Genomic DNA, 17,404 nt, shown 5'->3' with positions numbered 1-17,404 from the left:
CGTGATATATTTAAGTAATATCAGCATCCGTACAGCCTCTTTACCCTTTGTGTATTACTCCGCCCACATACAGCCAGCAACAAGCATATACTACAATTTGACAAATATTTATGCTGTTAGACAACAAAATATATTTTGAGGCTTTTTCTAGTCGAGAATGTAGTTGTTTAGATTGCAACTATGCAGTTTATTAGCTAGAATATTGCCTATTTTAAAGTATTATAAATATTATTATAAGTATTATATAGTATTACAAATTCTGAGAGACAGCTCATCGGCGACAGTTGACATTTTCTATCTACAAGATGACGACAGAACCGCATAATAAGCCCTTACGCTTAGAAGATATAACAGTCTGATTTCTAACTGAAGCAGATCAAATCAATATTAAACTGGTAAGCACACCTGCCAACACTTCCGTTTTTCACGGGAGTTTCCCGTATTTCAGACCAATCTCCCGCAAACATCCCGTTTTTATTTCCTTCTAAAAAAAAAACTCCCATAATTTCACCCACCCCCCACTTTAGTACAGTCTGTAAACTAAACACCCCCAAGTTGCCGACTTTAGTACAGTACCCTATCGAAGCGGCCTCCCAAAACCCACTGCATCCTGTTCTCAACCTCACCCCCAAACACCCCCTCCACCCGGTCTCCTGGGTTTTCAGAAACATGTTGGCAGGTTAGATGACCTCTCCTTTTGTATGTTGTAGTGCTGTATTTATACCGATTTGCTCAATGTGTGTTGTGTTGGCAGATTGAAATAAGCAAAGTCTGCATGTGTTTAGCGTTTTTCCTTATAGCAAACACAACAGCAGTCTGGTAACGTTAGTGGATTCCTTGTTATTTGTGAATGAATGGTGGAAGAAAGTATTTCCTAATAAAAAAAGGTTTTAAGACTCTCCGTGTTTGATTTTCTTATCTATATACAGGATTGTGATGTTGAACTGTTGTATAAACGACCTACGGCCTCATGCCAAAGCACGCCTCCCACCAGTGCTGATATACAGCCATATCGCACTGCTGCTCGTGTGATATTGCTCATAAATTTATTAATATCTAATATTGAAAAGAAGTGATCTACAGTAAATGGCATGTCAAACCATTTAAAATATCACGATATTGGGATTATAAGAATGTTGGTCATATATCTTGTATTTATTAGATTGTTTTATATGGCCTTAAGGTAAAGATGCAGTAATCGTACCAGGGTTTAACGCTAAGAATTTTTTCTACTGGCCCAATCTGAACAGTGGTTCATATTTTTACTTGCCCTGCCAATATTTTCACTGGCCCTACAAAAAAAAAAGTTAATAGCTATTTCTTAGCCACAAATTAAAAAAAAATGTAATCTAGAATTTAAATATTAAAAAAATGTTAATAAATGTATAATGAGCAAAATTCGAAGTGATTTACAAACAAAAGTAGCAAAATGAACAGGTATTTTATTGCAAAACAAAAGATGGCTGACCTGCTAAACTGACGGCAAACTGTACAGTACAAAACATCACTTCATTTTTTTTTTGTCGTGGTGTACCCTCGTAAATGTCTGCTTCCAAGACGTTAGAAAAAAATGTTTTCCTTTAGCATCATCACTAAATGTTGCCACCATGTTGCTGTCTCTTCGCTGTACTGGTTGTTACAGAAAAAAATAATGTACTCACAACATCCAATCAGATAAGAGGAACTGAGAAGGAAGCATATGAAGGCTTAAAAACACAAACTGTTTCTTGATTCTGACTGTTTTTGCACGCAATTGACAAATAGTCACAGGCAAACTAGGCTTTAGTGACAGGGCATAAGTGGCCCAATCGGACCAGTAACAATCCTGTGTACTGTCCTGAGCCTCTCACACGCTGGCCCAGGGCCATCGGGCAGTGCTTATTGTTGAGCCCTGTGTACAGTAATACTATTAACAACCTACTATATAAAATGTCTTTAGGTTAAAAAAAACACAACATCTGCTCGTCTCATGTCATTAGATTAATCATGTTTATAAAAAGTGATTTGTGCAGAAAACAAAACCTTTTTTTTATTTTTCATTTATTCAAAGAACAACTAATAAAATTTTAACAGTACAAAAACATTTATGTCAGAGGGAAATTATAAATAAAATATAAAAATTTAGAATGTCCATATATGTAATAATCAGAAAAAAACTTTATAGACTTCACAAATTTTTAATGTATGTAAGGCTTTCTTATTTAGAGAGTCTCTGATACTACTAATACACAAGCATATTTCAGTCATCAATATCTTAAAATTTGGTTTCTTATTAGTAAATTTACATTTATAAAATGTTTGTTGTTGATGATGGCTAACAGTAAAAACATTTTTAAAATTACCTTTAAAAAAAAAAAAACATTATTTGTTTTTTAGTAAAATTTATAAATTAAAATAAAAATACTAATAATAATTTAACAAACAAGTGAGAGAGATTGTGTGTATGTTTCTCATCAGTGAAGGGATTTTCTGGTAAAAAGGCCTGACGGATGTGTGTTCTTGTAACATAGAAACTGTTGACATCCATTAAATAACTGCGGAAAAACAAACAATCCATTCAGACTGCAGAAATTCATGATATAAATCCATTAGTTTTGCTTTTCTACATTTACCATAGTGACAAATCAACCATTTGGTTGAGCACGTTTTTTAAAAATTATTACAAACATACTAAATATTTTCCCTGGCACCAAGTAACATAACTTTGTAAAGTTAGGGCTCTTAGAGTGTAATAACCTTCATTAACACCAAGAACATTTCACACGTCAGAAGTCATTTGCTTTGCTGCATCTCAGTTTACATACTATCAGTCCTAAATAGAATTTGAAAATAAATATAGTATGTCCCTAATTGTAGTATGTCGAAAAATGTGCGCCAAATGTTTCCCGGATGGTTTACTATTTCCGCATACTTTACTATAATCACATACTTCCATACTATATAGTACACTAAAATCAGTATGCTAGCTAAGTAGTATGTCTGAATTCATAGAAATCAGTTTGCAAGAAGTACCCGGTTGACTTACTACTTCCGGCGATATCTTGGAGTGCGCATCCTTGCATGCTGCGCTATCCCATGATGCCCTGCGAGAGAACTCATGAAATGGAGTGGAGCGACGAGGTAGGTCATGTGACCATGACAAAATGACGGATGTAGTGCATTCGAATTTCATTCATACTTTTCACATTCATGCTGTATAGAACATACTTTTCTAACGTCCGAGTAGTACGTTTAAATTCAAATGCAGTACTTACTGAGTAGTAAGCGGTTTTGGACGCAGCCTAAGTGTAGAAGCGTCCAAACTCTTACCGCTGATATTGCCCACCACAACACATTTGCGCATTGGACGTGAATTCAATTAGAACTATAAATTAGGGTGAAAAGTGTAAACAAACTACAAACATGATAGACGTGCAAAACCAACCATCACGTAGACTGTCAGGTATGACTGTTAATTAATATCTAAATTGCAACAATAATGTGAACTTATTTAAATACGTGTTTGGACATTAACTACTGAACGAATAATTATCCAAAGACTTTATTAAAACTTTTCTAGCTTATTATTAATAATATGGTCCAAGACAAAGATTTACTCTGTCTGTTTATTATATTATAATCCACGCTATATATTATAAACAAATAAATACACACATAGACCTACGTGCCTTTTGGATAGTTTTTTTTACATGGGAAATACATTTTTCTTGCTCTACGGTTGTTGTAAAAGTTTTAAAACTGTATGTATAAATGTGCCCACATAGTATTATCATAAGGCATACTTAAATAAGTGTATCGCTCGCGTGCACACAGCCCGCTTACCTTAGTAATAGATGACAGAAATTAAAGGGGTGGTCCACTACGATCTCATATTTTAAACTTTAGTTGATGTGTAATGTAGCTTTGTGAACATAAACAACATCTCTGAATGTAAAAAGTTCTAAGTTCAATGCAAAGGGAGACCTTGGTTTTTACAGAGTTAGCTTAGCAAAGCCTACAATGAACGAATTTTGGGGACTACAAAAAAAATACTTCCGCCCCCTGTGACATCACAAGTTCGTTTACTGCGCATCCCACACTGCACGGGCCGTGTAAGGGCCGGTAAGGGCCATGGCCAGAAGCACTGTAACGTTATAGCAGAGATGCGTCTAAACGCTGCTGTTTCCACAGAGCTTCATCTGTTTCTGTATTTGGGCTTCCAAAGGACACTACACAAAGACAGAAGTGCCTTCAGTTCAATATTAATTATCTTCCAGAGAATTATAAAATACTCAGCAAGCATGATTTGACAAAACAGCTCCAGAATCTCTCCCAGTTCAGTACTGGATTCGGCTAAAATCTCCTCAAAGCAGAAGTTGTAAGCTACAAGTAAGTGTTTTTATTTGTTAAAATTGATCATGACATGTACAGTGTCTAGCGTTAATGGTATGCTGTAGCAATGATGTAAACAATGAGTTTATGCGCAATGCGCAAATCACGTTTAAATGACAGTTAATGTATTTTTTTTTTTACACATTTATTCACACGTTTGCATTACTGAGAGCAGGAAAGAGACAGGCTGCACTGGAAAGCAGTATCTGCATAATATCGTTTAATTAAAATAAAGGATCAACAAATTAATCTGTCTTAACAGTCTTTACAAGTGAAGACACACACTATGAATTCCCAAGTAGAAAAACACCACAAACTATAAAATTCTATTCATAAAAATACTTAAATAACAGGTAAATCCAAATGCCCAACGCAAGTGAGCAATGTTTCTGACATCGCCTGTAGTCTCATTTAGCAACCTGATAGCAACCGTCTTTTTAAAGAAGCGTAACCGATTTAAAAAATCAAGAGTGTGATGTAACGGGTGTGTATTGTGTCGTAGAATAAAAGGTGAAAGTATCTTGAGTTTGTGTGAGCCACAAACCTTATTTTAGCGATTGAACTGAAATCCCATTGAAAAACCCATTGACTTTAGGACAAGGGAACCGGAACTGCTAAAAAGCTAACTCACTTCCGGGTTTTTGCATACAAATTGACGTCTCTCTCACTCTATTGGGACCAGCAAGAGGTTTTTTTTTATTTCATGGTAGAAGCAATGCTTTGACGAGGGCTGTTAATTGAGTTGAGTTGATGGATGTTTTTGGCCTAACATTCTTTAACCAGATGGTTGAGGTAGCTCAATCAGGTTTAGTTAAATTAGGTTCTCCTCTTAATAAAATACAGTCAGTCCAAATATGATCAACCATTTGGTCTAGCAGGCAGTTAAAGGATAACCAAAAAAAACACCCGTGCAAATTGTGCAGGATTTGTACTTGTTCATGCAGTGAGAAGATGATAACTAAAAAAAAGTAACACATTAGAACCTAAATAAAGATTTTAAAGTCTTAATTACTTGACACTGAATACTCTCTAAAAAAGTTGGCTTGTTTTGACACATACTGGAGTAAAATATGGACAAACCCAATTCCTGAGTTAAAATTTGTATTTATAAATTGAATTCAATGGTACAGGCTTTGTCCAAGTTTTAGCTAGATGTAAATTGATAGACCCCCGCATTTTTAGCATGTTTAAATAAATCTTTCTTGAAAAGCCACTGTATATGAGTGTATATATATATTATATATATATTCCCTTCCCAATCCCTATCTAAAAAAACAGCAAGTCAATAATTGATAGCTTGCATTAAACATGCAGGTTTCTGATAGAGGAGTGCAGGAGCTGACAGAAGCTCCAGCAGTGAGTCTGGCTTTGCTTCTCCAGCACCTCTACAACTTTTGTTTTGCTGTTCAGTAATGAGTGAGTCAGAGCCGCGCTGCCGAAACGGATCCCTACGGATCAGAACCCAAACCTGGATGTGTTTTCAAGCCGGAACGTCTTTGATTCTCTCCGAGTTGCTCTGCTCTGGAGATGCTCTTTTCTCTCCAACACAACAAGTCAAAACCAAATTCCTCTCTGTCTCTCTTTCTCTGGTTCTCGTGTTTTTTTGACTCATCAAGCTCGCTTTCTAATACCAGCAGCATAGATTTATTATGCCTGCTAATTTAATCAGAGCTGATTTCTGTCTTGTACAATTAAAATTCATCATCAGAATGAAGCATGCATCATCACACAAGCAGAGCCATGTGACATTAATGAGACACATTATGAGCTTGGTTACTAAATGACATGATACTGTAGGTAGAAAGCAATCTGAAGAATGTAACACTGCAATTCATTAATAGAAAAAAAGATACTTTCATCATCATGCTGCAAAAAAAAAGGAAAAAAGAAAAGAACTTTCAGTATTTGTGCTGCTTTACAGTAAAGATCTCAGAAATGCTGGGGGGGAAATGGATTTGTGTGTGTTTGTGTTTTAGAATTATCAAAAATATGAACACAAAAATCTAGTATTTTTTTAGATTTAAATTTGATAGTAAAAAATATAATTTAATAATTTAATTAAAATACAATACATTTAATTCAGTAATACACTCATTTAAAAAATATATTTAAAAAAGTGGCTACCATCAATTTTTGGGGGCTGTTCTCACCTTCTTCATAAATTTTGAAGACATTTTCAGTGAAAATCTTGAGAAAAAAATTGATCATCACTTTTATAGAATTTTACTGGAAAATGTGATTTTTGTTTTCAGTAAAATAAAAAAAAACAGTTTAAATATTAAATCTGCAGTGTTTTGTAATCAGTGGTTTTGCTGTTTTCTTATAAAAATATACTTTAATCATTTTTTTTTCCAGTAAAATTTTCCCAAATCCTATAAACACATTTTAAAAATGTAAATAACATTGAAAAAACACTAACATTAACAGAAAGTGATTCAGTCATTAATAATGACCACAAAAACACTATTTACACATGAAATTAATTCATGTTTTTTCCTAAAATGTTTATCCAGAAGAGCTGCTAAGGGGGAGTAACTCATATCTTCCTTCATAGGGCCCAAAATCATTAAAAAAAGATATCCAAAAAAAATGGTTATCATCAGTATTTGGGGCTGTTCTCACTTTCTTCATGATAACTGGTGTCGTTTTCAGTAAAAATCTTGAAAAAAAAACTATTTTAATTATCACTTTTTGAGAATTTTACTGGAAATTTTTTTTCAGTAAAAATAAAAAAATGTTAAAATATGAACACTATATTAACATTAACATTAAATATGTGGCACCCCTTTGTTTAGCTAAATTACATCAAACTAAATGGCAGTGCCTAGATCTGTTTTAGAGCATTAAAAATCATTCAAATATAACATTTCAGGAATGTTTGCAAAAAATGATTAAATGAAATGTAAAATGTGCAGAATGTAAGTTTGGCACCCAGTGGTTAAACTAGGTATTGCACTCTTGGATGAAAACACGCAAGAGCAGGTTGCCAAATTGACATGAGTGTACCTGACCACCAAACCTAAACGCTGATTTTAATTGTGTTCTAAATAAAAGCAACAGCACGCAATAGAATAAATATTTTCATATTAAAAGGATTTTTGTCCTAAACAACACCTGGAATTTGTATTTTAGAAATGGCGTCTATTTTTTGCAGCTGAACAACAAAAAACGTGATGACATGGGGTCCGTTCTTCGTACGTGGATTACTCAGTTAGCTGGATTTGGATATTGACGATTTGACACGATCCAGGATCGTTTCGTTCTTCAAAGCTGATCCGAGAGTTGTTGTCATGGCAACAGATCTGCTAGGTCAAACCTGATCGGGAGCAGGTTCAAATCATATAAACAGGATTAGATCGGCTCAGTTCAAGCAAAGATAATACAGAAAGTATGTACCGAGTTCTGATATTTTCTTACAGTAAAAGTTATATACACTTGGGAAAATAGTAGTTTTTAACTATATATTTAAAGTTATAGTCATTAATAAAATAAATAAAGTTTTACATATTAATAAAACGTATGCAATCTGCACCCTCAAAATGAAAGTACAAAGACTGCCACCTGGTGGTGCAAAGAGAAAACTTATTGATATGAACTTTTTAGATCGCTTTAGTACAAATTGTGTATAATAGAAATGCAGAATATGTGACTTTTTTTAAAAGCAATAATACATTTATGCAGTCATAAACATGTTTTGACAGTTAATATGCCAGTGATTTGATGCTTCACAAAAGTTGCAGACGCCTTTACCAATATCAAAATGCTTTTGGAAACAACCAGTTATTCTTTACACCGATTAAAAAACTGTACTATAATAAAGAAAATCTTTTCTAAATGTAGAACTAAATACATTGATTTGCATTGAAATACATGATGAATACTCTTGTCTTGACAAATGAAAGGGTAAAGCCTGCAGCTCACAACAAATGTGAAGTTACTGCGTGTCTTATTTAACAAGCCGTTTACTGCTAATTTGATGTAATTTTGCTCACATGGATAATTGAATATTAATCAGATGATGTCATTACGCTGCTGTGCCGTCAGCCAATCGTTGCACTGCTGATCATGATTTCGAGGATCGATAGATCTGTCCTTAACAACAAACGCAGCGATCTCAGATCAGTTCATCCAGACATTCTAATCTGATTTGCGAACTTGTTTGAAGAACCAAATAAGCGAGAGATCAGTTATCAAGATTAAAAGATCCAGGATCTGCCAAATCATCTTAGATCATTTAAGCGAGGTACGAAGAACGGACCCCTGATCACCTCAGGTACACCTCAAGTGCATTATTCAGTGTTAAATGCTAATAATGTGAGTTTGAATGCCATTTTACATGACATTTATTACCATACAACTAAAAGCAGCAGTAGATAGTTCACCTCAGATCTTGAAAACAAAACCGCTTGAAATTGAAACACAGAACTTTGAAATTATACAAAACAACACATATCAGTTTAATATGTTTTAATTAGATTATAAACCTGATCATTTCATGAGTTAGTGTATATTCTGTCCTTCTGAATGGCTGTATTTAACTTTCCATTTCGTCTGGTGCAAACAGCCAAATTGCTTATCACTGCAAATCTCATCACGTAGTGTGTTGTTAGGACAAAGAGTTACAATGTAACCTGCTCACCTAATATTTAGATTATTTGCTAATTAATAATCTCATGTGGAACTCTGAATCTGCGTCTCATTTCGGAGTCTGCTACTGTCCACCCGAGGTCGCGTTTAGGTCACAGACGCATGCTTTGAGAGCCTTCATGACTGAATGAAATATGTTGTTTTCCACAAAGGCAACCAGGGGTGCTAAAATATAATTGGATAAACCGCCAGTGGGCGGGTTAAAAGAACCATAACAAAGACGGCGTTCTGGCGACATTTTTAAACCAAAATAGTTCAGCATTGTTTTTCAGATAAATGAGAATGTTCACTTAGCATGTTTCTTAAATAGCTGCAACCTTATATTAGCATTTTTACGCTTTAGAAGAGTACATACAGCTCCTTTAACAAAAATAAAGAATTTTTAAATATATATTTTTCCATTTTGGTAACATTTTTATAACTGGGAATGTTGGGCAAATATCTTGGATTATATTTTGCGTTTAGACTTATTTTTAAAGATAATATATTGTAATAATAATTATTAAAATCAAACTATTGACAAATAACTCATAATCCTGTCATATTTATCATTTTAGCCAATAGCCAACATATTGCTCAAAAAACAAACAAACAAAACAGTCTGTAGCATTATATCAGTCATCAATGCTGTCTTTAAAGGCATGTTCTCTGGGCTTTGGAACAGAGCTGAAGCATGCCATGTGATTAGTATGTCGGTGTCTCAGTAATTGATTGTGTATGTGTGTGTATGAGTGTGTGGATCTAAATCTGAGCTGTTAGAACATGATGAAAGGGTTGAAGGCTGCAGGTTGTGACTGTGCGGCGAGATCAGCCTGTGTTTCTACAGCTCACTATTCATCTCTGCTCACCCAGTAGGAAACTCTTTCTTTCCACACACACACACACACACACACACACACACACACACACTTTTGACACTGGCGCACACGCGAACTCGCAATCAAAGGCTGTATCTTCTGGGAATTTACTTTGGCTCTTTTATCTTGTAACCGAGGAAGTGAGCGAGGGACAGGGGAGCGAAAAAACAACGTTATGATGTTTGTTTCCCTCCTGTTTTATTTGTATTGGCTTCTGTTGCTGGAATATGAGACTTACCTGCTCTGAGGTGTAACTTGGAGTTCTCCTTGTGGCTTCTGAAGACTTGGATGTCTCTGTTAGGCCAACAGGGTTTTAAAAATACAGCCATTGAGTTACTTGTTGTAGATTAGTATGAGTAGCAAAACGATAGCAGTATTGAATGAAGAGAAGACGACTTTAGACGACTAAACCGGTGTAATGTTGAAAGATTTGAACACACTGAGGGAAATCAGTCACAAGCTTTAAAACGAAAAATGAATTTAAGTGCAAAAATATATAAAAAGAGTCTTTTGTTATTCATTTTGCTGCAAACTGTGAGGAAACGCCAGTCTGGAAAAAACATGAAAAAGCTCTTACTGACCCCTAGCGTTTAAAGAGATAGTACACCCAAAATGTAAATAGTTTATTTAATCTGTGCTTGTTCCAAACTAGTTATATCTCAAATATATAGATATTTTGAAGAATGTTTGAAACAGGTAACCACTGACTTCAATAGTATGAAAACAAATAGAGTTTTCCAATATTCAAAGTCTCAAAAATACTCAAACTGGTTTGGAACAAGTAGTGGTGAAAAAATAATGACAATTTGTCATTTTTGAGTGAACTAACTGAACTTTAACTGAAGTTTGAACTCAAAGTAGTGTGTATTTTCATGTTTTTTTACTTTCCTGACCAGTTTAATTCACAAAACAAATGTAATTCTAGTGATGGTGAGGTCATATATTTACATAAAAAGTCCTTCTGCATATATCCTATTAGGTGAGTAAAACACTGTTAAATATAGGCTACTTACCAACATTATTTTACTTAAACTCACCACTTTGCAAGTATTAATTGTACAGTGCTTAAAGGCATAGCTCACCTCAAAAATTGACTAACGTTCTAGTTGTTCAAAACCTTTGAGGTTTTTCTTTTTTTGTTGAACGCACAAAAAATATATTTTGATGAAAGCTGAAAACCTGTAACCATTGACTTCCATTAGCAGAAAAACTAATACTATGGAAGTCAATAGTTACAAGTTTCTAGCTTTCTTCAAAATAGCTTTTTGTATGTTTAATAGAAGAAATAAATGGTTTGAAAAAAGTCAAGAGCGAGTAAATGATGACATGCAACAAAGGCTCATTCGTAGCCCTATTTAAAACGTAGCCCTATTTACATTTGTGGAGATCGCAAATTATGTAGCCAGAGGAACGTATAAAGAATCTTTAAAGCGAATGCTATGGGGTGGTATGACGCAGACGGGGTTCGAGTTCAGCAAAGAACGTTTTCAGAAAGCAGGCAAGATAAAAACAAAAAATAAAATAAACACATAAATAACAGGGTGAGAATGTAGTAAAATCTGAAAATGTGGTAAAAATCAGGCGAGGGCTTTTTATGGCTGCTTTTTAAAACTGTTGGTTGGGTTTGTCGGTTTTGGGTTGGCTTTTGAAAACACTATTGGTTGGGTTTAGGGAAGGAGGAGGGTGGGTCAGTCGAGTCAGTCAGTCGACAGCGGCTTCTAGTGGATTTACGTGAGAACAGCAGGCACAACGTGAGATAAATTTGAGATCTGAAGAAGCATACACAGTGGCCTCTGGTGGATTCGCGAAAACAAAAACTGCAAAGAAAAACATATTTCTGGGACATATTTGGTGCTTTCCAGAAATGTATATATTGTTACGTTTTCAGAATGAGCCTGGGTTGATAAAGATGACAACTTTAATTTTCGGGTAAACTCTCCCTTTAACTATGTCAAATCAAGATATGTAAACATCTATTCAATATAAAATTAAATATATAATATAAGTTCTGAAAGCAAGAAGAAAAAAAAGTATTTTCAACATAATTCAAGCACACACTCGACTAAAACATTGGCACTCTTGGCAAAAATGGATTTTATTTAGAGATGTGCGTCACATCAAATTCTCACTCATTTCTACAGGCTCTGTAACTGCAGCACTGATATATTCAGCTCAACACCTTTCAGCACTGACTCATACCAAACACTTCTGTACAGGCGTCTGATATAATCACAATCCAAACACAAGGTAAAGCTCAACGATTACAGCATACCTTTAAAATAAAGTGGAACAGACCTACGTGTTTGGCTATTTGACTAATTATATGAAGAGTTAATTTGCAAAAACTTATTTGCAATGGAACTCTTTGATATTCAATGTAAAGCACAGATTCAGAAAACTACTAAGAAAAATATTCACATAAAAAAAGATTTTCATCAATAAAGACATCCTCTACAGCTGAAATATTTTAAAGAGGGCAGTGCTTGTGTGTGAAACATAAATGTGACACTTTCAGTGCCGTCACTAGAACTTATTTCAAAGTTATGCCCAGGTATCTATAAAAGTAAGAAGCTCAAGTTTGTTTTTATTAAATGCTTTGAGTTGGAAAATACTACACATACAACCCGGGGCCAGAGGAATACTAATATAACAGCTGCATCAATGCTTAAAAATAATAATGCCAACAAAGATGTATGGATTAATATAATGAACTATAGTGCCCACAGACTGCTGGATGAACATCTAATGCATATAGCACACAACATTTCAAAGTAATTGTCTAATGAATGTGGGAAAAAAGGGTTTCAAGCATTGTGCGTCAACTGCATTGCTTTAGTGCACATATTCAAGCATACAGTAAATCCATAGTCTCTGTATCACTGCTAAAATAGTATTATAAATAACAGCACACAGTTTAGAAGAGCTTTTTAAAGGCTGGTTTACACATTTGTTTGTGGTTAAAATTTAAAAATGCAGTTCGGCGGAAGTTTAGATATTTACATGACACCATTTACAACTAAAACATGAAAGAATGCGTTTTGACTATTCATTTACATTGCAATACCATGTTGAGGAACTGAAAATGCTAATTTTTAAAACTGGGTCAAAGTGCATTGCTGTGTCTGAAACCGCATACTTCCATACTATACAGTACGCTAAAATCAGTATGCGAGCCGAGTAGTATGTCCGAATTCATAGAATTCGAAAATCATTATGCGAGAAGTACCCGGATGACTTACTACTTCCGGCAAGATTCTGGAGTGCTAATCCCATTCATGCTGCGCTATCCCATGATGCCCCGTGAGCGAATTCATGAATGGGAGTAAAGCAACGCAACTGACGAAGGTAGGTCACGTGACCATGACAAAATGGCGGATGTAGTACATCTGAATTCCATTCATACTGTAGAGAACATACTTTTCTAACTGCCGAGTAGTACATTTAAATTCAAATGCAGTACTTACTGAGTAGTAAGCGGTTTTGGACTGATTATTGTTCACCACCTACTGAGTAGTAGGCGGTTTTGGACGCAGCCCCAGTTTCTGAAAATGATACTGTTTTGCTCTCTGTGTGTAAAATGCAAATAAAGCATTTCCTTTAAAAAGAGACATCACCACCTACTGGCCAACATATGCAATGCATACTACAGATTTAAGCCCCTTACGGAATACACAATTTTTTCCAGATTTTGTTATAGTGCACAACAACCAATGTCATGTCAGCAATGCTTCATGGCATCAACACAAAAGTCCAGCATGCCTAATTTTTTCCATTACATGGGTGACGTTTGCCAATAGGAGCACAGAATTTCTTCTGTGCACAACTTTTAAAATGGCAAAAAAAGTTGAAAAATTATAAAAACTTTGTCGACAGCTGTTGGTAGGAAACCAGTTCTGAGGATAAAAAAGGAACTCTTGCCATTCATTTAAGGATTCTAAACATAGATTTCTATCAGGGTACACACACCGGTGCCGCAAGTCGATGGCTATTCGCGATGCCAAGCTACAACTTAGGACACTGTTCATATTTCTGCTACGCCACAGAGCGCCATGTGAAAAACTTAATTATAAATTACATGCGAATGTGTGCGTCCGGTGTGCGTTACTTCCAACTTTTTATATGCGAATCGCAGTGCGGTGCATCCGGTGTGCGACCCGCTGAAGGCTACATCCTAAATCACATATTCCCTACTATATAGTATGTGAAAAAAACATTATGTGAGTCGAGTAGCATTTCCAAATTCATAATGCATAAAAAAAAAACAATAAAGTAAGAAAAAAGTACCCGGATGACCTAATATCCAATAGACACAACGCTATCCCATGATGTCATGTCAGATTATTCATGAATCAAAGTAAATCGACGCAACTAACACGAGTAGGTAATGTCATTATGACAACATTCATACTAGATAAAATGTATTTTTCTAATGGTCAAGTAGTAAATTCTATTCCAAATGTAGTACCTACTAGAGTAGTAGGCTATTTCAGATGCAGCCTAAAGGCTAGTACACACTGGGACGCTTTTCGTTTGCGTTTATCGTCAGCGTTTTTCAGGATTTAAACCCAAGCGATTTTCACTGGCATCGAGCAGAAGAGTATGCAAAATCACTCCTTGATGTTAGATGGCGCTAAACAACTTTAAGCTTCTGACACCCGCTTGTAACACAGAAGAAGAAGACAAAGTAGACAAGCTTGTTGTTATGGATGGTTCAAGCAGCAGCTCCAGCTCTAGCGATGAAGAAATGATTATTGTTCACCAGAGCAATAAGCAGCTCCACGTTTATATCGCCTCTGGGCATCTTCTTCAATGTGCGCTCGCATTGACAGTTTTGCGCTTGAGCGCCTCCAAGTGCTGTTTACTGTAACTTCAGCAGCTCCTTGCACGTGAACAAAAGTGGCAATCTGATTGGTGGAGAAGGTTTTGACGCAGCACGTCAAAACAAAAAAACGAGCATAAGCCGTTTTTTTTTTTTTAAATGACGGTTTTGCGCCTGCTGTTTTGCACGTTGGGGTGCACAATCACATTGACGCCCTTTATTTTGTCACGAGGCATTAAACGTTGATGGAAAACACAAGCAAAAAACGTCCCGTGTGCATGGGCCAGAAGGCTACTTATCTAATGTTTTTGTTCAGAAAACACACATTTACAGTATATGAGGGAAAATGCAGTCTGTGGGAAACACTTGAGACATTTGTAATGTGTGCAAATCTTGATGGCAGATGTAGACATTATTTGATAATAATCATGAAGCAACGTGTAGCCTGACACATTTGGTACCCACAACATGTCAAGATTTTATCTAAACAAAATAACATAATCTGACGTAACCGACAATAAAAATCATGTAGTCTGAATGGGGCTGAAGTCTATTGACATGCATGAGTATTTGACAACCACAAAACAACAATGGCGAATTACAGGACCATATGTCCACAGGCACAAAGTTTCTTTACAAAATGACATTGCCACCTACTGGCCTGGCTGCATAATGCAGTGTTTTACTGTTTTTTTTATGTTTTAGTGTTTAATAACAATGCTGTTATCATACACACACATCTTTAGTCCAATGTTTTCGTGTAAATGTACACTGAGTGCTGCGTTTTTAAAATACTGTGTCAAGCACGAGACGCTGTGATAGCCGCAATGGACGAATGCGTCTATTTAGTGCATGTCTACATATTAAAAGTAGCTTAGAAAAAATGCGTTAGGTCGCTTAGTGGGTATCACATAAGTTAGATCATCAGCTTGATACTGAGCCTGGTTCATTGTCATCTGACGAATCATATTCATCGGCAGAGTCTGTTAGGGCAGGGTAAGGACGGGGTTGGTCCAGGTTGACGTATGTCACCTTCAGGCTGATGTAGTGCTCTCCCTCAAGACTGGACAGAATACTCATCACTGCAGACACTAGTGTGGAGAAGCTCGGCCTCTTCTCAGGGTCAGGGTCCCAGCACTGAAGCATAATGGCAAACCTGTGCATATAGAGATGAGGTTCAGATTTTATTAACTCATCGCGTTACATAACGTCTTTCACATTTATTCGGAATATGGATGTGTAAGTAATATGGATCATTCACATATCTTTTGCAAATTCATTACCTGAGATGTAGAACGCAGGGAAATGCTACCTATAGAGAGACACGCACACGCTGGTGAAGAGTGTGTGTGTTTACATTTTACAGCGATTTGACTGATAAATATGAATTTGTAGCTAAATTGTTAGTGGTGCCAAACAGCATTTCCTGGTGTTTACATTGTTGCTACAGCATACCGTTAAGACTAGACACTGTACATGTCATGATCAATTTTAACATTTAAAAACACAGGTTGTGGCTCACAGTCCACAGCTTCTGCTTTTTGGAGCTGCTCCTTTGAGGAGATTTTAACCGAATCCAGTACTGAACTGGGAGAGATTCTGGAAGCTGTGTTTTGTCTAATGCTTGCTATATAGTTTATAATTCTCTTTAACCTAATTAATATTGAACTGTAAGTGTCCTTTGGAAGCCCAAATACAGAAACAGAACGAGCTCTGTGGAAATAGCAGAGTTTGGACAGCATTTTAGCTTTCTCTGCTATACCATTACAATGCCTCAGGCCATGCCCCTTAAATGAGCAGTGTGGGTGCAGTAAAAATACCTTTGTGATCACTCTGGCCTGTATGTATTTTTTGTAATCCCCAAAGTTTGTTCACTGTAGGCTTTGCTAAGCTAACTCTGTAAAAGCCAAGGTCTCCCTTTGCATTGAACTTTGAGCATTTTACATTCAGAGATGTTGTTTATGTTCACACAGCTACATTACACATCAGCTAAAGTTTAAATATGATATTGTAGTGGACCACCCCTTTAATGAACACATAGAAAGACAGACAGACAGACAGACAGATAGAAAGACAGATAGATAGATAGATAGATAGAGATATATATATATATATATATATATATATATATATATATATATATATATATATATATATATATATATATATATATATATATCCCTCTTTTTAAAAACGAATGCTGATTAACTCTGGGTGTAGTGCTTGAGGTGTTGGATAATTGAAGGGACATTCAAAATAACCTTTCTGTTGACCTTTTCCACCATTCTGAATACTGAGTAAGCTCTAAACCCTCTGAACTTCAAATGGTGGAAAAACACTAAACCGACTGACAGCCTCTCAAGACCATTTCACTTCTAAAAGGCCACGTCACTCTCTCTGTTCTGCCATGGAGCAATTTCCTTAAGCAAATGGAAGGTAAAACATCTGCGAGACAAAACCAGACTTCTGTAATCCAACCAAATACTCTATTTTGACTGCGAATAGTGAAAACTGAAGAATAAATGCATTATTTAGGATCTTACAGTGGATCTGGACAATACTGTGGTTGAGGCAGTCGTCGTCCCTTCAGGAGGTAATGAGTAACATCGTATGGGTCGACTTCAGGATACGGACTGGCTCCTCTTGTGAGCATCTCCCACATTAAAACCCCAAAAGACCACTGTAGAAAAAGACAGTATGTTATGAATGT

The 17,404-nt window shown here is 35.8% G+C and overlaps 1 protein-coding gene across 1 annotated transcript in view; it reads right to left on the bottom strand.

The window, feature by feature from the left end:
• Positions 1-11,952: 11,952 nt before the first annotated feature.
• The window catches only part of mst1rb (macrophage stimulating 1 receptor b), a 43,708-nt gene continuing 38,256 nt past the window's right edge, over positions 11,953-17,404 (bottom strand). The window contains exons 20-22 of the mRNA XM_087274004.1: positions 17,238-17,374; positions 13,379-15,850; positions 11,953-13,338 (exon numbers count right to left, since the gene is read on the bottom strand). Of these exons, the coding sequence (XP_087130130.1) occupies positions 15,619-15,850; positions 17,238-17,374 (369 nt within the window). The 3' untranslated portion in view covers positions 11,953-13,338; positions 13,379-15,618. The remainder of the gene's footprint in view (positions 13,339-13,378; positions 15,851-17,237; positions 17,375-17,404) is intronic.

This window comes from Danio rerio, chromosome 11 (assembly GCF_052040795.2).
Source record: "Danio rerio strain M-AB ecotype USA chromosome 11, GRCz13ab, whole genome shotgun sequence".
NCBI classification, from domain to species: Eukaryota; Metazoa; Chordata; class Actinopteri; order Cypriniformes; family Danionidae; genus Danio; species Danio rerio.
This window is presented reverse-complemented; position numbering and strand designations above follow the sequence as displayed.